This window comes from Gobio gobio (assembly GCF_949357685.1).
Source record: "Gobio gobio genome assembly, chromosome: 13".
NCBI lineage: Eukaryota > Metazoa > Chordata > Actinopteri > Cypriniformes > Gobionidae > Gobio > Gobio gobio.
The window spans coordinates 19,454,436-19,473,900 of NC_137106.1; the positions used below are offsets into that span (position 1 = coordinate 19,454,436).

Consider the following 19,465-nt stretch of genomic DNA (forward strand, 5'->3'; position numbering starts at 1 on the left):
TACTGTTCAAAAGTTTGAGGTCTGTAAGTTTTTTTAATGTTTGAAAGTAGTCTCTTGTGCACCAAGGCAGCATTTATTTGATTAAAAAAAAATACAGTAAAACAGTAATATTGTGAAATATTATTACATTTTAAATTAAATGTTTATGTTAATACATATACAGAGTGTGTGCATGTATGTATGTATGTATTTATATATACACACACACATATATATATATATATATATATATATATATATATATATATATATATATATATATATATATATATATATATATATATATATATATATATATATATATATATATATATATATATATATATATATATATATATATATGTCTTTACTGTCACTTTTGATGAAGTTAATGTGTCCCACGAATGCTTTTTTGTGTGTGTGTGCAGGCCCAGGAAAGGATCAGGAGGAGCTAAGGAGGAAGGTGGAGAACGGTGTTAGGGAACTTTGGTATTTTGTACGCAGTGAGGTGAAGAAACTGGCACTGGTAGAGGCTGGAGCACTTCAGAAACCTGTTGACACACTCCTACAGGACCTGGGACACCAGCAAAGGTTATACACACATATATGTATACATCAGGAATACACTCGTGTAGACATTTTGACCAGTAAGGCAGATATGCCTATATTATAAATCTACACTACCTTTCAAATGTTTGGGGTGGCAAGTTTTTTATTTTCAATATTTGTTTTAAATTCATTTTATCCCTGTGATGGTAAAGCTGAATTTTCAGCACCATTACTCCAGTCTTCAGTGTCACATGATCCTTCAGAAATCATTCTAATATGCTGATTTGATGCTCAAGAATCATATCTTATTATCAATGCTGAAAACAGTTGTGCTGATTAATATTTTTGTGGAAACTGACACATTTTTTCTGGATTTCTTTTTATGAATATAACATTTGTAACATTATAATGTCATTACTGAATAAAAGTATTTTTAAAAAGTCTTACGTGCCACAAACTTTTGAACGGTAGTGTATATGTTTAAATATGAGAAATCAATTTTTAGGGATTTTTTTCCCTGCTTGAGGTATGTTTTCTAAACATATAAAAATACAGCATTTTGTACAATAACAATAAAAACTTCAACTGAATAAATTAATCGAAACAATTTCCTAGTCTGAACAATTATTGCTGTAAATTATGAAATCAAATCAACATCAAACGCAACAGTAGTTTTAAAAATATATATATTGAGATCATAACATAAACAGTCTGCATGGATACATTTGAAATGATTGGTCGTCCCTATACTCTCATTAAATCTGCATTACACATTTAACTTAATAAGCCTACAATACAATACAAAAAGAAAGAAATTCACTACATGAGCTTTTTTTCCACTACATTTGAAATATCTCATGTATCAACAGGCATCCAAACATTTTATTATACAATAGAAAAGATTAATAACTATTTAATACTTTATTTATTTATTTATTTATTTTTTGCACAAGCTCCACTTTGACTTGTCCTAATCATGTACTACATTAAAAGGGAAAAAAAGATCTCTGTCTCTAATCTCTTTCTAAACAGCTGTAATCTCATGTGGCAGTAATATCATTACTGAGGTTTAATGGCTGTGTATGTTTAGATCAGTGCGTTTGCGCACACTTCAGAAATAAGGCGGCCATGTAATGCCGAACAGACACAAAAACACTAAACAAAGTCATTACTAGAGCAGTCTTAATTGTATTGTGGATGATTAGCAAGGCACAGGCTAGGCCGACTTTAGTTTGTGGCTGTAAAACTAATTTGATATTATTTCTTTACCAAATACTCTGTGATTAGCCATAATCAATTGGTTTAATTAGCAGTAATCGTGTGATGTGTTTTTGAGCTGTGTTTTAAAGTGGTGTTTATGTGATCTTTAGGTCCATCATGACAGACCTGTATCATCTGAGCCAGGCAGACGGTGCTGGAGATTGGAGAGAGAAGGAAGCTAACGAACTGTCCGACCTAGTACAGAACAGAATCATGTACCTACAGGTACATCACATACACACCTTCATTTTTTTCCTTTTCCTTTTTTTAGAAAGGCTTTATAATATTTATGAATACATTCAGTAATATGTCCTTGAGTTTGAGTCGATGGCATTTGTGGCTATGATTTTGATTCAGCTCTATAAACTCAAATCTTTTGAAACCAAAAAGATTCATTCAGATTTGTGAACCAATTCGCTTGGGTCGTACTCACACTAAGCACCTTGTACCGTGCTCGTGCCCTTAGTGTCTTTTTTGTCAGTAGGTGGCTACATGTGATTCTTTTTTTATTATTAATGGCTCAATGAATCATTTACTCAACTGATTCATTACAAAAACCAAAGGGCCTATCAATGCGGTGCCAGGCGCGACGCAAGTGTTTTTTGCTAGTTTCAGCCTGACGCAGTTATCATTTTCATGTTCAGCACCACGTTGTTTAAATAGCAAATGTACTCGCACCCATCTGTTCGCCCATGGGTGTGCTGGTCTGAAAGCGAGGTGTGTTCAGGCACATTGTTGGCGCGTTGCAATTTTGAGGCAACTGAAAATGACTGCGCCATTGACCAACAAAAACCTGGTCTAAAGTCAATAGTGCAGTATTTTTTGTGTTATTTAAAGGGGGAGTTAGAAATATGCGCCTATAGGTGGGTACACAACGTGTATACACTCTGCTTATTACAGCAGCTCACAAACTTTTTTTATATTAAAAATAAAAGGATTCCTCTCTAGAGAAGCGTTCCGTCTTTCCGCTTTTCCAGCGCAACTGGCTTTTAAAGGGAATGGGACATGAGACCGATTGGTTTATTGCACGTTACGCTCAAAACACACCCATGACTCATTAAGAGACCTTTTGGACCATGAGCCTGGCGCACTGACCGTCTTTTCTGCCGTTAAACTAGCAAAAGTGGATTCGGACACGGATAAGTGCACCTGCGCCATATGCTTCAGACCATGGGCTCAGATCGTTAAATTCAGGTCCAAAATCACTCAAGACCAAAATAAGTATTATCATCTTTTATTAAAAATAAAACAAAATGTGTTAAACAAATATAAATATCCAAAATGTTCTTGCAAAATGTTAACACATTTTAAGAACGCTATACAATCATACTAGCTTTATATCATTTGAAACCGCTATGGCAGCAGGGAAGATGTATTGGCATTAATTTGCGTTATTTTAATGTTATGTTTAGTTTTTACCCAAAACCTACTCCGTTCAGACGGTCATACACAAATAAGAACATGTCCACATTCAAGCATTTCATACAGTGGACTTAAACAGCTTGCCTTTTACAGCAGATTTAGTTCAGAAACAACTGACAGTTGTGATCTAAATGTGATTTTCATTTACAATAATAAATCTTAAAATTCGGCATTAGTAACTTACTTTTCAGTCGTGTGCGCACACAATTTCCGAGGATCTCCCGTTCTTGGCTCATTTTGAGTCAGACTTGTGAATTCAGTGAATTGTTAACTGGAGACTCGGTCTGGCTGGATCATGTGAATGAGTGAACTGACTCAAGAACAGAGGCAATCACATCGGTCCTATTCACGAATGAGTTGTTCAGTGCGATTTGTGAACCAGTTTCATTCAATAAATTCTCATTTAATTAATTAATCCGCACCCATGAACACAACAGTACAATACTCAATGGACTCTACATCTGTTCAAAAAGATAACCAAACTTTCAAGATCAGGCAGATCAAATGTAAAAATTTGAATACTTTTCAATGAATAACCTATTGCTTGGCTCATGTGAATATTGTCTGTAGTGATTGGCACTGCTTCCATCCCTCACAGCCTCTGTTTTGTCTGTATGTTTTGTTTGTTTTTTCAAATTAAATGTGGCGTCTATTGGCGAATAAAGTCTATTAGCTGAGCAAGATCACATACACTCACTCTCCTCTTTCCCTCTCCCCATTTATCAGTGAGAGGGGTGATTATATTGCAGTTGGCGGGACAGCAGTATATTGTCCCTTTCTTTAAGATGGAATGGGGCGGTTGTTTTGCGCTGACTCCACACTGGAGACTAAACTGACATTCAGCTGCAACACAATGCAGTGCCACGCACAAGCACACAGGCTGTAATCAGCAGAGCTCAGCTTGATTCTGATTCTTGACTGATTCTCTTGCAGAAACACTTTAAACCGCAGTCACACACTGAAGTTACGGTTGGAATGTCAACAGCACATAACTCCACATTTGTGATTAGATTTATCTTTAAGCTTTATAACCAGTGGTATGAACTAAAAAGGAGTCTATAATGCGCAAATAAAAAATAAAAAAAATAAATAGGCTTAGTTATCTTTAGGCTTTTAATATCATTTGATATCAATATCAAACTTTCATGTAGGTTTGGTATTCAAGTCATTTAGTAAAAGCAAACTCTGCAAGTTGACAAAATATGACATTTTCAGTGTATTTAATCTGTCATGATAAAACAGAACATTTTATTTTTTCAATATACATACATACATAATACATTTGAAATTTGTGCTGTTTCCACAAAAATGTTTGGAAACACTTTACAATAAGGTCTCATTTGTTAACATTAATTAATGTATTAACTAACATGAACTAACAAAGAGCAGTAGGCTACATTTGTTACAGTATTTATTAATCTTTGTGAATGTTAGATACTAAAAATACAGTAGTTAATGTTAGTTCACAGTACATTAACTAACTTTGCCATCACAGGCAAAAATGACATTTAAAACATATTCAAATAGAAAACATATGCTCTGATATTTCACAATATTGCTTGGTGAGCAGAAGATACTTCTTTCAAAAACAATAAAAAAACCTTACTGACCCCAAACTTTGAATTGAATAATAGAATATATATATATATAATCTCAATACATTATATATGATACATGTTTTATACATTTCATCACTGAAATATTTGTATCTATTTATAATTTCTATCATTAAAATATTGAGGCTGATTACAGCAATACATTAATCACATTTTTATCCCATCAAATTTCATCAAATGTGAAGCATTATTATAATGTCCATTTAATGCTAAATAAAATTGAGTGTTAATATGAGTTAAAAGTAACACATTCCTGGATTGATGATGATGATGATGGGTAGGCATTGCTGATGGGTCAGGCAAAGATTGAGAAACACTGCTTTGCATTATAAGCTACTCATTGGGCCCATGGGAAAACTTTTGTGCTGCTGGTACTACGTTAACTTTGGCTAATAGCTTTGTGTCAATGCTCTCCATGAGAGAGACAGGGTAGAGCGGTAATGAGAGCTGGAGTGTGATTAAAGTGATGGAGTGTATTTTACTTTGTGTGTGAGAGACAGACAGGTTGATAACAAAGAAGTCGTGTCTCTTATGAAAAATGACAGTGCTCTGTCTGTCTCACTACACTGCTGTCATCCATCTCTTATCTCACTTGCTCCTTTCTTTCTCTTTACTCCAGTCACTCTCCTTTCCATTGTCCCAGTATGAGAGAAACAGCGATAGATGGAGGGACCATTTTTCGCCCTGTTTGTTTCGTCTTCTTTAATCTAGCCAAGATCATTCAGACATTATTTTCTTCAGGCATCATGGCCAAATGTATCATTTCCTCCAGCACATACTAAAAATATTTTCATGCCAGAGATGATGGGAGAACTTCAAAAACCTCGACAACTCTGGTTCTCTCTATTCTATCATGTACTTTTTCTTAATGGTGGCCTTGAAAGATGTATTATCCAAATGTCTTGAACTGCTCACTGAACAGCACAGTACAGAAGACACACTTGAGCTGTCTGTCTTGCCAAATGCGAATTTATGTGGTGTTTTTGACATCTAGCAGATCAAGGAACCTGTTGGACTGTAAAAATGCCATATTCAGCAGCGTCAAACTGTCTTTCTACTGTAATGCTATGCAATTCAGACATTGTAATTTTCAGTATCAAAAAGTGCCCTGTTTGTGTCGAAACCTCTTCAAACCTCTCTTTCTCTTTACTGATCTGTAGAACCCTCAGGACTGCAGCAAGGCACGCAAGCTGGTGTGTAACATCAATAAAGGTTGTGGTTACGGCTGCCAGCTACATCATGTGGTCTACTGCTTCATGATCGCCTATGGCACGCAGCGCACGCTCATACTGGAGTCACAGAACTGGCGTTACGCCACCGGCGGCTGGGAGACCGTCTTTAAACCTGTCAGCGACACTTGCACTGACCGCACGGGGGCCTCCACTGGACACTGGTCTGGTCAGTAACATACACGCACACTTAAATAAGACAGGACACATAAAAACGTCAAGGCTAAAAAGTGCAATAACTAAATCACACTTCATTATTATAATGATTACTTATTATTTGATTAAAGAGACCATATTGTACAGTTTTTATAGCATATATAAGTACTTATAATGTTAGTCAAGGTTTCTTACACCAAAAATATTTTTTTTCGTCATCATTTAGCATCCTTTTTCTGACCCTTACAATTAAACAGGCTGTTTTTGCTCTGGCATCATTTAGAAGAAGTCTCTAATACTCAACAAGGCTGCATTTATTTGATTTGATTCGATTTATAATTACAGTTTAAATGAACAGTTTTTTATTTTAATATATTTTAAAATGTAATGTATTCCTGTAATGGCAAAGCTGACCCCAAATTTTTCAAATGACCTTAGCTATGATTTGCTGGTCTCTTTTAATGTTGAATGAGTAACACTTGCTTATTCAACGTAGAAGTTTGTGCTCCCCATCCTTCAATAACAGACTGTAGTACAAAGGGATATAGAAAAGTCTTAATGGATCTATTTACATTGGAATATCAGGACTGGATACATTATTGTTCATGCTCATTTCCCATATTTTTACATTCAGAGTACCTTTATCATCATCTAACATTCAGTTAATCTATACATTATAATATAATGATGCCTACGTTTATTTTTAGCATTTGAAACGATTGATTTTAGTAATTTTTTATTTAAGCAACATAGTATATACTCGTAATATCTGCCATTTATCGGTTATCTACCATAACACAAAACAAATTATAAGCTTATTAGTATTGGCAGAATTTTGATATTAGAGCATCCCTAATTATATTCAGTCCATGTTAAAATGTGCCAGATGGTTAGGTGAAATTTCAAAAAGATCATGGACCTGAATACACTTCATCTGTTTGTTTCTTGTGTTGAGATTAGGGATGAGCATTTTAATTTTTTTTTATGTTCTGTAATTTTTTTTGTTCCCAGTACATATGTTTTTTTTTGGCACCTCGCTGTTTAATAATGTCAATCGGAGTGCTGGCCATTTGATTGTTTTTCATAAATGCAAGAACATTTATCCAATAATGGACTTTTTGAACTGTTCATTTGGGAAACACACTAATGGTCATTTTTATATACACTCGCCCTGCTTAAGAGTCCGTCTAATAGGCTGAATCCAGTGTTCAGGGGAATTTCTCTACAGCTGGAGTGAACCTGCTGTGCTCTTAAAAGGAAAGCAGAGGGGAAGGAGAAACTGCCTTTAAAACATGAAAGAAATGACCTCAAAACAAAGCAGCACTTTCCCATCACTCTTTCATCCCAGAGGACACAGTCTCTCTTAGTTTGCCCTGAAGTCTGAGTTTCTGCACTCCACGGACCAGTGAGATTGACAGAGATGGAGCAAGCGAGTGAAATTAAACATGCCAATCCAACTCATTACGCTACATACATTTATGCATTTGGTAGGCACTTTTATCCAAAGCGACTTACAATGTATTCAAGATGGAGCTCGAAGTGGACTGGTACTCACTGTTTTTTACATTCCCTGGGAATTGAACCCATGACCTTGGTGTTGTTAATGCCGTGCCATCAGTTTTCACACATTAACATCTTGGCTTCTCATCATAAACGCACATATTGACGATACCCAAATGAATTCAGGCTAATTCTAGTGGAGCTTTCGAGAGATGGTTCTCAATAATGTACATAACATAACCCTGTTAATGCCTCTAGTTATGACACGCACGGGTCAAAGGCCAGACAAAATCCTTCAGGATAATCCTGCTGGCGTTTAGAGAAAATACCCCCAGCAACATGCACACCCAAACACATGCGGCATTAAAATGAATCAGTGTCGCTTCAGCGGTACAAACGCACAGAGAGCATGAATTAAAAATAATAAAGAAGCCTCCTCCCCTGAAGCACCCCCCCCCCCCCCTCCTTCAATTTATTCATCAGGATGCAAGGACAAGATGTAATTTAGATTCTCTTGCTGCTCTAATGAGGATGAGAGCAAGAGAGAGAGAGAGTTATTTTGTTTATCAGTGCAATGAGGGGTGCTGGGCTGGAAAAACCTCATCCCCATGCAAAGAGCCTAACAGCAAGGTTATATAAGAACGGCTGGGGAGTTTCTCCAACACTTCTTTGTGTGAAAATACTTTTTAACATTTAATGCTGCATAAGGCATAATTTAAACCTGGAACACACAGTCTCTTTGAAGACGTTTTTCCCTGATAAAGGTTTTTTTCCTTATATTTCATGCTTGTGGTTGAACAATATGGATTTTTCAATAGTTACTGCCTTTTGATCCAGATATCTTTACAGTGTTTCAGCCACCATGTAATGTGCATATATATATATATATATATATATATATATATATATATATATATATATATATATATATATATATATATATATATATATATATATATATATACAGATATGGCTTCCAATATATTCTACATCCCCATGGCCTGAAACATACTCTCATAATAACACACCCAGTGTAATGGCACAGAAATTTGAAGGGAACTCCATCACCTCACCCCTTGAGGTTTGTTACCGCTACACGAATGCAGGAAGGCATGTGATGTATGTGGCATATACACACTGACAAATTGTGCACCTTGAATGCACTGTAAGTCACTTTGGATTAAACCGCCTGCCAAAGGCGTTAATGTAATGTAATGTAATTTAAAGCATGTACAGTGGGAATCTGACAGTTTTTATACCTTCATGTTGTATGTTTGTGGCCTAAGGGTGTCTTTTTTTCCCTTCTCCTGCTCCTGTGTTCTCAGCCCACACACTTTGTTCCTTGTGAGCAGCTTCTCCGTCAAGCTTTATCGATTTGCTAATTGTAAATTAATCTCATATTGGAAAAGCATGCTGGCCCAATTTACAGTCCATACTGCAATATTTCATTTCTCCAGTGCATTCCTGTATATTTTCCACTCATTGTCTTTTGCCTTTGTCTGTAGGTGAAGCAAACGATCGGGATGTTCAGGTCATAGAGTTACCCATCGTGGACAGCCTGCACCCTCGCCCCCCATACCTGCCCCTGGCCATCCCTGAAGACCTTGCGGACCGACTTCAGAGGCTTCATGGAGACCCACCCGTGTGGTGGGTCTCTCAGTTTGTCAAGTACCTGATCCGCCCTCAGGCCTGGCTGATGAAGGAGATGCAAGAGACCACAGCCAAGCTGGGTTTCAAACACCCCATTATAGGGTGAGATATTACACATCATGCCATCAAATCCACTCAGACGCTACATATTTCATTGTTTCGTATTAGTGAAGCTTACTAAGACACAAATTGCTTCTGTTCCATGTATTGTATCTTTCTGAGAATGATCTCATCTGAACTTATTGAATATAACATGCAGTGCATTTACAGTATATACAAAATATTCATTTTGATTGGATTCTTACTTGAACTATGGAACTTGGCATCTGTTTTAACACACGTCTTCCCGGTGGCACAATGAGTGACAGGCACCTGACCCAGAGATTGTGGGTTTGAGTCCCGAGTGGTCCCGAGTTTTTGGTCTTTATAAAATTGTGAATTAACCCTCTGGTGCTCTTCGGTCATTTCTGACCGGAAAATGTTCTATTTAGAAATTTTAAAAATCACTGCTTCATCGGAATGATATGAAACTTGGTGACTTTTCTAGCATTAGGTATGTAAACACACCAAAAAATTGGGGTCATGATTCGAGCATGCTAATTGGTCGTAAAAAAAAAAAGTAGCGTTCATTGTCTTCGGTCATAAATGACCGACCATAGTACAATGAATGGGAAATCGGCAAAAACACAAAAATTCCCCGAATATTTGTGTGTACAATCTACAAATCGGCCACGATGCTGAAAAAAAGTACACAGCAGTAAAGGGATGACACTCTAAAATGTCAAGAGTGTGATATTGACACACACACACGCACACTCATACACAAACAAACACCAATGAAAAACTAAACCTATGAACCACATTTTGAAACATCACAGCTTCATCAGAATGATATGGTGACTTTTCTAGCATTAGGTATGTAAACACAAAAAAATTGAGGGCATGATTTGAGCATGCTAAGTGGTCGTAAAAAAAATACTCCCACTTGTGCTCTTCGGTCAATTGTCCAACATAGGAAATTAATGGGAAATCAGCAAAAACACAAATTAACAGAAAAAAAATCAATATTATAACAAAAAAAAAAATCAAATCCATCAAAAAAAAAATCATTAAATGTGTTCAGAAGAGAACTTGGGAATTCTCAAGCCTCTCCATAGAGACCTCTAGTGATTACACCCATGGTTGCATGATTTCTTAAATAATTCAAAAAGAGGGCGCTAATCTGCCTTCAAAAAAATTATTTTGAAGGCCTAGTCTCTATTTTAACCTGAAATACTGCAATAATAAAAAAAATTAAATTACACAAAAAAATTTTTTTATAATTTTCAATGGCAAAAATAGACCATAATTATTGCATAAATATTAAAAAATACCATCCAATCATCTCAAAATACAAAATTAAAAAGAAAAAATATTGTTGGAAGAAAAATAAATTGCATTGGTTTTACTGGGGTGGAGGAAGTTTAATTTTTAGGTGTCCAGTCACTTATGACCGGGAAGACAACCAATGCAACCCCTAAATGAAGAGCACCAGAGGGTTAATGTTGTATCATTTAAATTCATTTATTATCCGGGTAAGCGTTCTAATCTTTCTTCCTCTTGGATTAGAAATACATGTTTTTTGTTCATTTTGAGTTCATTCTCACCTGTACTTCTGAACCTGAACCTGAAATCTGTTTTTCATGTATGTTCCGCTATATTTATTATTATTGTTAATAAATACAATTAAAATTTCAATATAAATATGTATAATATTTTTTTTTTATATAATAATTATTATTATCAATAGTAGTCCCATTGTTCAAAGCTATGTGTTTAAAGATTCCTAAAGCTTAGGAAACACACAGGCACCGACAGGTTTTTGAATGTATTTATGTGTGAGAGAGGAAAGGAGGGGGAGAAAAGGAGGAGAGAAATCCTTTCACACAAACCACCACTGCTCCAACAATCAATCTCCACTTACACCCACTTTGCTCTCTACTGGGAGCACAACCACTCACAGCCATCTTTCTGTCTCTATCTCTCTCACACACACACACACGCTATTCTTACTTTCTATGTCATCTTTTTATTCAGGCGCCCATCCTTACACTCGCACATAGACACATAATGGTAGGCATTTTCAGAAAAACCGGCACCCCAAAGCGTAAAAAACCTTTAAACATCCATTTTAAAAAAAAATAACACAAAATTTAATTCTGCTGGTCTGTATTTTTTCCTGTTCTTTGGCGACCTTGAATCCCTTTCTCAAATGGACACACACAATCAGCCTGACCCAGGTATTGCTCCTCTCTCCAGGGTGCATGTGCGTCGGACAGATAAGGTAGGGACGGAGGCGGCATTCCACCCCATAGAAGAGTACATGGCGCATGTGGAGGACCACTACCAGAGCCTGGCCCAGCGCATGCACGTGGACAAGAAACGGGTTTACCTCGCCACCGATGACCCCTCTCTACTGCAAGAGGCCAAGTCTAAGTGAGTGCAATTTATACAGTATTTGAAAACATATCTTAAAGGGTTAGTTCACCCAAAAATGAACATTCTGTCATTAATTACTCACCCTCATGTCATTGGACACCCGTCAGACCTCCGTTCATATTCGGAACACAAATGAAGATATTTTTGTTGAAAGCTGATGGCTGAGAAAGGCTTCAGATAGGCCTCCATTGGCATTCAGTACATTTATACTCCCAAGACCCATAAAAGGCACTTAAAACGTCGTTACAAAGTCCATCTCACCACAGTGACTCTACAATAATTTTACGATGCGACGACAATAGTTTTTGTGCGCAAAAAAAATCAAAATAACACCTTTATCCAACTTGTTCTTGTCTTCCGTGTGTGCCTCCACGACGCATGCGCGAGAATATGACGTAGCGCCGGGGTTCGGGAATCCATGAAATGCACACTTAAGCCCCATTTTGAGCACTACGCCGAGAACTAAAGCACGATCAATGTAGAATCCAACAGCTTAGACACGCGCGTCTTCCTCTGCTTGTAAACAAATCGCTTCTGGGTCATCTGTCCGAACGCCGGATCTGCGTCATATTCTCGCGCATGCGTCGTGGAGGCACACACGGAAGACAAGAACAAGTTGGATAAAGGTGTTATTTTGATTTTTTTTTTGCGCACAAAAACTATTGTCGTCGCATCGTAAAATTATTGTAGAGTCACTGTGGTGAGATGGACTTTGTAATTGTAATTAATGACAGAATTTTCATTTTTGGGTGAACTAACCCTTTAAGGCCCGTTCACACCTAGGATGATACCTATAAAGATATAGTTCTCTATAAATCGTTCTCAATATTAAAGAATAGGAGAGCTGACACCACAGCTATAACAATAACTGCACAGAGAAACAACATCTTTGGGATCACTTTCAGAACGATTTTATCCAGCTAATGAACTATGAAAACATTGACAGAGAATCAGAATCCATCCTGCTGTAGCAAACTCGAGCATTTACAGCGGCATACAAGCACGCGCTAAGAATAAACTGAATGATATCGTCTGCTGGTGTGGGCGTTAATATAGTTATCTTTGTTCTGTTCCAAACATTGTGTCTTTCTGAGAATGATCTCATCTGAACTTATTAAATATATCATGTGGTGCGTTTATATACAAAATCTTAATTATGGAATTAACTATGGAACTTCGCTAATATAGTTATCTTTATAGTTACCATTCTTGGTGTGAATGAGCCTTTAGTATCCAATGCAGTGTTGCTTCTCAAATTAAATTGATTTTTTTTATATTTTAACTGGAAAATTAGACAAAACGAATCATTAAAAGAATAGCTTAGAATCATTAAGAATACCCAAAGTTGTAACCATCCTAACCAACATGGAACATCATCAAGTGACACTTTATAAGGGCATAATCTTGACTAAGGCTGTGTCCACCAAGCATTTTTTTTCCTAAGGCCAGCCTATTTTTTCAGTTGTTTACAATGGGAGTGCCACGAATTTAAAGACGGGCATCTATTTCACGCTGAGCGCTTGCTGTTTTCAAGAAGCCAAGAGTTGAAAAATCTTCAAGTTTGGGTAAAACGGCGTACTCATCACTGTTGCTTTTTACCCAACCGTTCAATCACAGTGGAAGAGGGGAAGAGGGGCGAGACAAATACCACAGTGACATACCATCACATACTGCATGCACAACGACAGCAGATGACAAAAACAAGCACAACAATGGAACAAAATGATTTAAAATAACGTCAATGCGCCTGCATTTAGGCAAGACCGCCTTCAGAAGACCGCCTGGCATTTTCAGCTGGCAAAAAAACACTTTGGACACACGGCCTGAAGGCTCATTCACACCAAGGATGATAACTGTAATGATAACGATAACTAGAAAGATTTAAAATCATTCTAATTATGTGAGAAAAGGGAAGGCCACACCACAGCTATAACGATAACGACACAGAGGAATATATTTGTAATCACTTTTAGAAATTATTTTTTCCAGCTGATGATTTGTTAAAACATTGACAGCCAAGGAGTATAATAATCAGAACGTTATCATCTATTAGGCTCACAGTCAATTCCAGTAGAGTCATATTAGCATGTTGCTACGCTAATAGCTTAATACTATAATATGAATCACATAAATATTGGCTGACGTTAATGTTTAATTAAATAGACCTATTTTTAATTAAATGTACATTTCCCAGACTCCCTCCACCATCTTTGATGAAAATTTGAGCACATTCTCTTATCAGCAAAGGATACATGTAGTGCTGCATTAGAATTTGGTCAAAACTAGGTGTTTAAAGACTTTCTGTCCTCTTTTTGGAACAGCCTTGATTTCCTAAGCTCGCCTGAAATGTTGCCTAAAATTGCTGTACAGTGTAGGTTGGCAGCTGACTAGGGTTTGGAACATAGCAAGAGGTGTGTCCTCAGGAGGGCCTTTTAATCAACATTTGTTTTGTGTTTGCGTGCAGGTACCCTGATTATGAATTTATTAGCGATAATTCTATTTCATGGTCGGCTGGGCTACACAACCGCTACACTGAAAACTCTCTGAGAGGAGTCATCTTGGATATCCACTTCCTTTCCAGGACAAACTTCTTAGTGTGCACCTTCTCCTCACAGGTACAGTTTGACCCACTTCTTCTAGAAGTTTTTGTTCTGTTTGTCTCTTACATGGACATGTCCCTTTCTGCTCGGAGAACTCCTGTAGCTGTGTGATGTACTGCCTAAACCTCCCACAGCATTTCTATGGGGTTAAGACTTGACCATTCTTTAACTCTCAATTTCTTCTTGCTCTTCTTAAAACATTGTTGTGGGGATTTGCTCTAGGGTTTTGGGTCATTTCTTTCTTTTTGTAGCGCTTCAGCTTTTTTTATGGAGAAACTGATCAATTGTCCACAAGTCCTCTCTGGTACAATGCAGACTTTGTGTTTGGCTCTGAGATGGCATTCTGGTTTTATGTTTGGTTTGTGATTTTATTTTCATGCCAAACATGATGTCTGGCAAAGAATAGTCTTGCAGATCCAAACATTTACTATCGGCAGCAAGTCTGGTCCATTTATTCTGGCCAGGATTCGCCCACTTAAGACAGGTTCACACTGTACAATTTTTGGCGGCTGATTTTGGCCGCCGAAATCAAAGCCAATATTTGATTGTTTAGTGTGGCCTATTTATTACCAGTTGATTCATTCCTTTTGTGATTAAACTTAGCCTCTGACCAAGTCACAGTCATGCAGTGACTCCGAAAAAGCTATAAATGGGACGAGTAGGCGAGTGTTGAGTTCGGTGCAGAGTTCTCACATACAAACCACAAATGATTTCAACTAGTTTAAAGCCAGATGAAACAGCGCTGACATTCTCAACAACACGAATGCAGAAAATAGGATAAACACTGAGCCACAACGATACAGTTAGAAGAGTTTCCAACATCTACCATGATTTACTGTAGAAACACTAACTGAAACCATGGGATTGTGGCAGAAATGTGGAATATTCAAATATAATTTTATGGAATATAATGTGTGTTTTTTGTTATTAAGCTATAGCAGTTCGTATTAGTATTATATTAAATGTATTTAGGTTGCTGTTTTTCATAACAAATACCATAGAAGCAATATATTTACTTTTTACCCTGGTAGTGAGGTACAATGCGTGGTTTTACCTGTGGTTAACGTGATCCAAATACTATGAAAGACCAAGCCATTACCATATAAAAATGAAGTTGTTTCTATTTTTACAGATCTTACTGTTTTTGTTAATGAACATAAATTAACATCTGCATCCCGAGCTACTTGTGCTACTCAAGTTACTATCAAATGTACATTTCTAAGAGACAAAACATAATATTAATTTATGAAATGCTCACCTGTTTGACAAGTGTTTGTCATGTTCTGATGATAAAACCACAATTAATGGTCTGGTTTCTACCATTTTCACTCAGGAGCAAAGATCTGCCTTTAAACTAGAGAGAAATAAAGATTTTACATTTATCCTGACAATTATCGATATCGACTGATATGAATTTGTTTTAGCCATATCGCCCAACCCTAACTCTACAGTATGGTAGCCCTCCAGGAGCAAGGCCGGCTACCCCGTCATAGACTTTACCAGTCAATAATCCATAAAAATTGCAGAAAGGACAATTTTGGTCCAGTTACTTCTCTTAATCCATCATTATAGCAGCCTGATACTTTGTTTCCCGACCAACTGATTAAAAAAAACCCTGCAAAGGCCAGCTAGTCAGATCCAAGCTTCCGATTTTGAAATCCGAAATCTTGACGTTTTTGTGTGCAGTATGCTCCAGATTCTGGGTACTTAACAGTCCTTTAAGCTTGACTTGATCTTTTCACGAGGAGCGTCTACATATCCCTTTCTACTCCACAGAGCTTGTGAACATGTGTCTTTGTTTTCCTTTCCACTGTGCACAGGTGTGTCGAGTGGCCTACGAGATCATGCAGACTCTCCACCCAGACGCTTCCTCTTTCTTCTACTCCCTCGACGACATCTACTACTTTGGCGGGCAGAACGCCCACAACCAGATCGCCATCTACCCTCACCAACCACGCAACAACGACGATATCCCACTAGAGCCTGGAGACCTGATCGGCGTGGCGGGCAATCATTGGGACGGATACTCGAAGGGAATCAACCGCAAAATGGGGCGTACTGGCCTCTACCCCTCCTATAAAGTCAAAGAGAAGATCGAGACAGTGAAGTATCCCACGTACCCAGAGGCGGACAAACTTCTCAAGAAGCCGTAGAGGAAAAACAGTACAAACACTCTTGTTTATGAAATGAGGAAACCCTGGACCACCCAAATGGGAATGCACTTTGTGTGTGAGTGTGTATTAATGTGTTCGTGTACGTGTGTGTGTGTGTGTGTGTGTGTGTGTGTGTGTGTGTGTGTGTGTGTGTGTGTGTGTGTGTGTGTGTGTGTGTGTGTGTGTGTGTGTGTGTGTGTGTGTGTGTGTGTGTGTGTGTGTGTGTGTGTGTGTGTGTGTGTGTGTGTGTGTGTGTGTGTGTGTGTTGTCTAGCGGTTCTTCAAAGGGTTTTGGGACATCTTCCTAACTCTGGTGCTTGGACCTCGAGTCCCCCTGAAATAGGAATCAGGGTTGTGGAAGACAAAAAACAAAGAGCATGAACTCAAGACAACAGAAACGGAAGGCACTGTACTGTAGGTACTTTCTAATTAATCTCCGGGTAATGAAGGCGACTAAATACGTTTATTTAAGAACACACAACTGGAAGATGAAACGTTGCAACTCCAAACCGATCATGACAAAGGAATCCTAAACCCGGGTTACTCTCGTCCTCCTATGCTCTTATACCTCCTTGTGCACAATGATGGCATCCTTTACTCTAGCTTCACTCAACTCGTTTCTCTCATGCCATTACTCTGCCAACTGACACTCCTCTTCACACCCATGAGCTATTAATTTCCACTGCCATACTGTGCTTTTAAATGTGACTTATGCTGTTTTTATTTTCACTGTAAGGTCTATCATGTGTTTGTGTGAGTGTGTGTGTGTATGTGTGTGCGTTTGTGTGTGAAGTGTGCGGATTGGAAAACGGTGCCTATGAGGGCGATTGACTTTTACGGAAAGAGTTTTGACTCTGGAGCCTTACGGACCAGCCTTTCCACGCAGAATTCCACGCCTCCCCTCCTTTCCATGTAGTGTCTTATCCACAGCCGTGTGTCCATGTTTTTTAAGAGATCATTTCAAGTTATTACATTTTAAAATACAAAACAGATAAGAAAACGACAATTAATATGAAGATAATGATACTAATATTATTAATGATATGATAATGATGATGAGAAGAAAAATAATAATTATGGTAACAATGACACTTGCTGTCATTTTATAAATTTTAGTTCATCATGAAGGAGTTGTTCATTGTTTTATGTTTGCGGGCATTGTCTCTTTGGTAAGCAGATCAAATAAATTGATCAGCCAAATTTGGTTTATGTCTGTATTTTATATTGTGTATATATTGTTTGGCTATTCTTTAGGGACAATTGAGTTAAAGCTGACAAACTAGGTTTTTTGTTTAATTATTGTACTGGCATAACACAACATTGTAAGTTATTTGTCCCAGTTTTATATTTCATATTTAGCCTATATTCACACAATAGCATAATACGTTCCCTTTCGTTCAGTCACTACGACGTACGTTAGTGACTAACGAATGGGGGTTTCGCTTAGAAGCCAATCATCTTCATCGTATTCAACAGCGCCCAATGGCAGTGCCAATGCCATGGGCATGCGGAATTTGCATGCGTAACTCCGCCCCACCTCGTGGGTATATAAGGAAGTACGCTGCGAACATCGCATTATGTTTCTGCTTTGGAGCCAAGAGGATCTCTTCACTCCTACAAGCCTGAATTCTGAAGTCTTCTCTTCAGTCTTCGAGAGACCAGCGGTTCTCCAGGGTGTTGGTGTTACGGTGCGTTCCAACGATCTCATGCTGCCTGCCTGCTGATCTGTGCAGTGATCTGCAACAGCTGTGTGTGTGTTTCCCTGGGCGCTTCGGCACTCTGCAGAGCTTTCCTCTCACAAAAAGAGCTTGCGCGTGGCACGTCTTTTTCAAGACGGTTCGCCCGTGCACTTCCGGGTGCGATCGATCTCCGTTGCTGTCTATGGGCACATTCACTGCTCGATGTGTTTGGGCTTCAGCACGTTCGGGCAGTGTTTGTGGATGCGTCATGTTCCCACTGCGGGAACGTGACCATCGCGATGTTGCGGTCGAGACTCAGTGATCTCCGTGAGGAGAGAGAGTCCCCTCTGCCACACCCCAATCTACCGTCTCCGAGTGAGGCGGTACTTTGGCTGGTGGCCAGGGTGACCTGAGTGCGGTGCCGTGGTATTAAGAACCCCGACGATCATTCCTCGGGCCACGCCCCCTCTTGCACATTGCTTAAACCCGCGAGTGTTGGACTGAAACAGCGGCCCGTCTCTGACGCCTCGTTCGTTTCGTTCACGCTCCAGATAGCAGTGAGATGTCGATCGCCGCATCCCAAGGTGGGCTGGAGTCCTTTGGGGATGACGATTAGGAGTTGTGCTCCGCCTCCGGGTGTGTCAGCGCTGCCTGATCCGACCTAAGGTTGACAGCCATGTTATCTCGGGCAGCCGCGAGTCTCGCGCTGGTGTGGAACTCCGCCCAGTCGCGAGTGCTCGTGGTTGCGCGATTGGTTTTTGGGGACGGCACCCGACAGCTGTTGGGCCCCGCCCCCAATGCCTTTCGCTCCCGAGGTGCATGAGGAGATCACGCGGTCCTGGAAGTCCCCGTGCTACCCGCGATCGTTTGGTGGCCTCCTCCACCTTCTCTGCCCTTGATGGGGCCGCGGCCTAGGGTACACTGGGGCCCCCTCACCCCCACTGTTGAACTCTCTGTTGCGCACTACGGTGTCCACAGGGGGCTTGACGTGGCGTGGTGTGGCTGTCCTAAGCACCCTCCCAAAGCCTGTGGGCTCGTCTACTTCGGTGGCGTGGTCCTGCAGAGCTACGGGCAGGCCGCCGCCCCGTTGCACATGCACAAGGGTGGAGCCGACCCAGGGCTCTTCATTGAGCTGCGTGCCGCGACTGATCCCGCCCCCGGGCGGTGAAGGTGGCCACACGCTCCCTGGGTCGGG

The 19,465-nt window shown here is 39.1% G+C and overlaps 1 protein-coding gene across 1 annotated transcript in view; it reads left to right on the forward strand.

The window, feature by feature from the left end:
• Nucleotides 1-17,807, forward strand: part of fut8a (fucosyltransferase 8a (alpha (1,6) fucosyltransferase)) — a 100,270-nt gene extending 82,463 nt beyond the window's left edge. Inside the window, exons 5-11 of the mRNA XM_079833165.1 lie at nt 408-570; nt 1,899-2,013; nt 5,987-6,224; nt 9,217-9,463; nt 11,660-11,836; nt 14,304-14,454; nt 16,260-17,807. Coding sequence (XP_079689291.1) covers nt 408-570; nt 1,899-2,013; nt 5,987-6,224; nt 9,217-9,463; nt 11,660-11,836; nt 14,304-14,454; nt 16,260-16,592 — 1,424 coding nt within the window. The 3' untranslated portion in view covers nt 16,593-17,807. The remainder of the gene's footprint in view (nt 1-407; nt 571-1,898; nt 2,014-5,986; nt 6,225-9,216; nt 9,464-11,659; nt 11,837-14,303; nt 14,455-16,259) is intronic.
• The last annotated feature ends 1,658 nt before the right edge of the window (nt 17,808-19,465 follow it).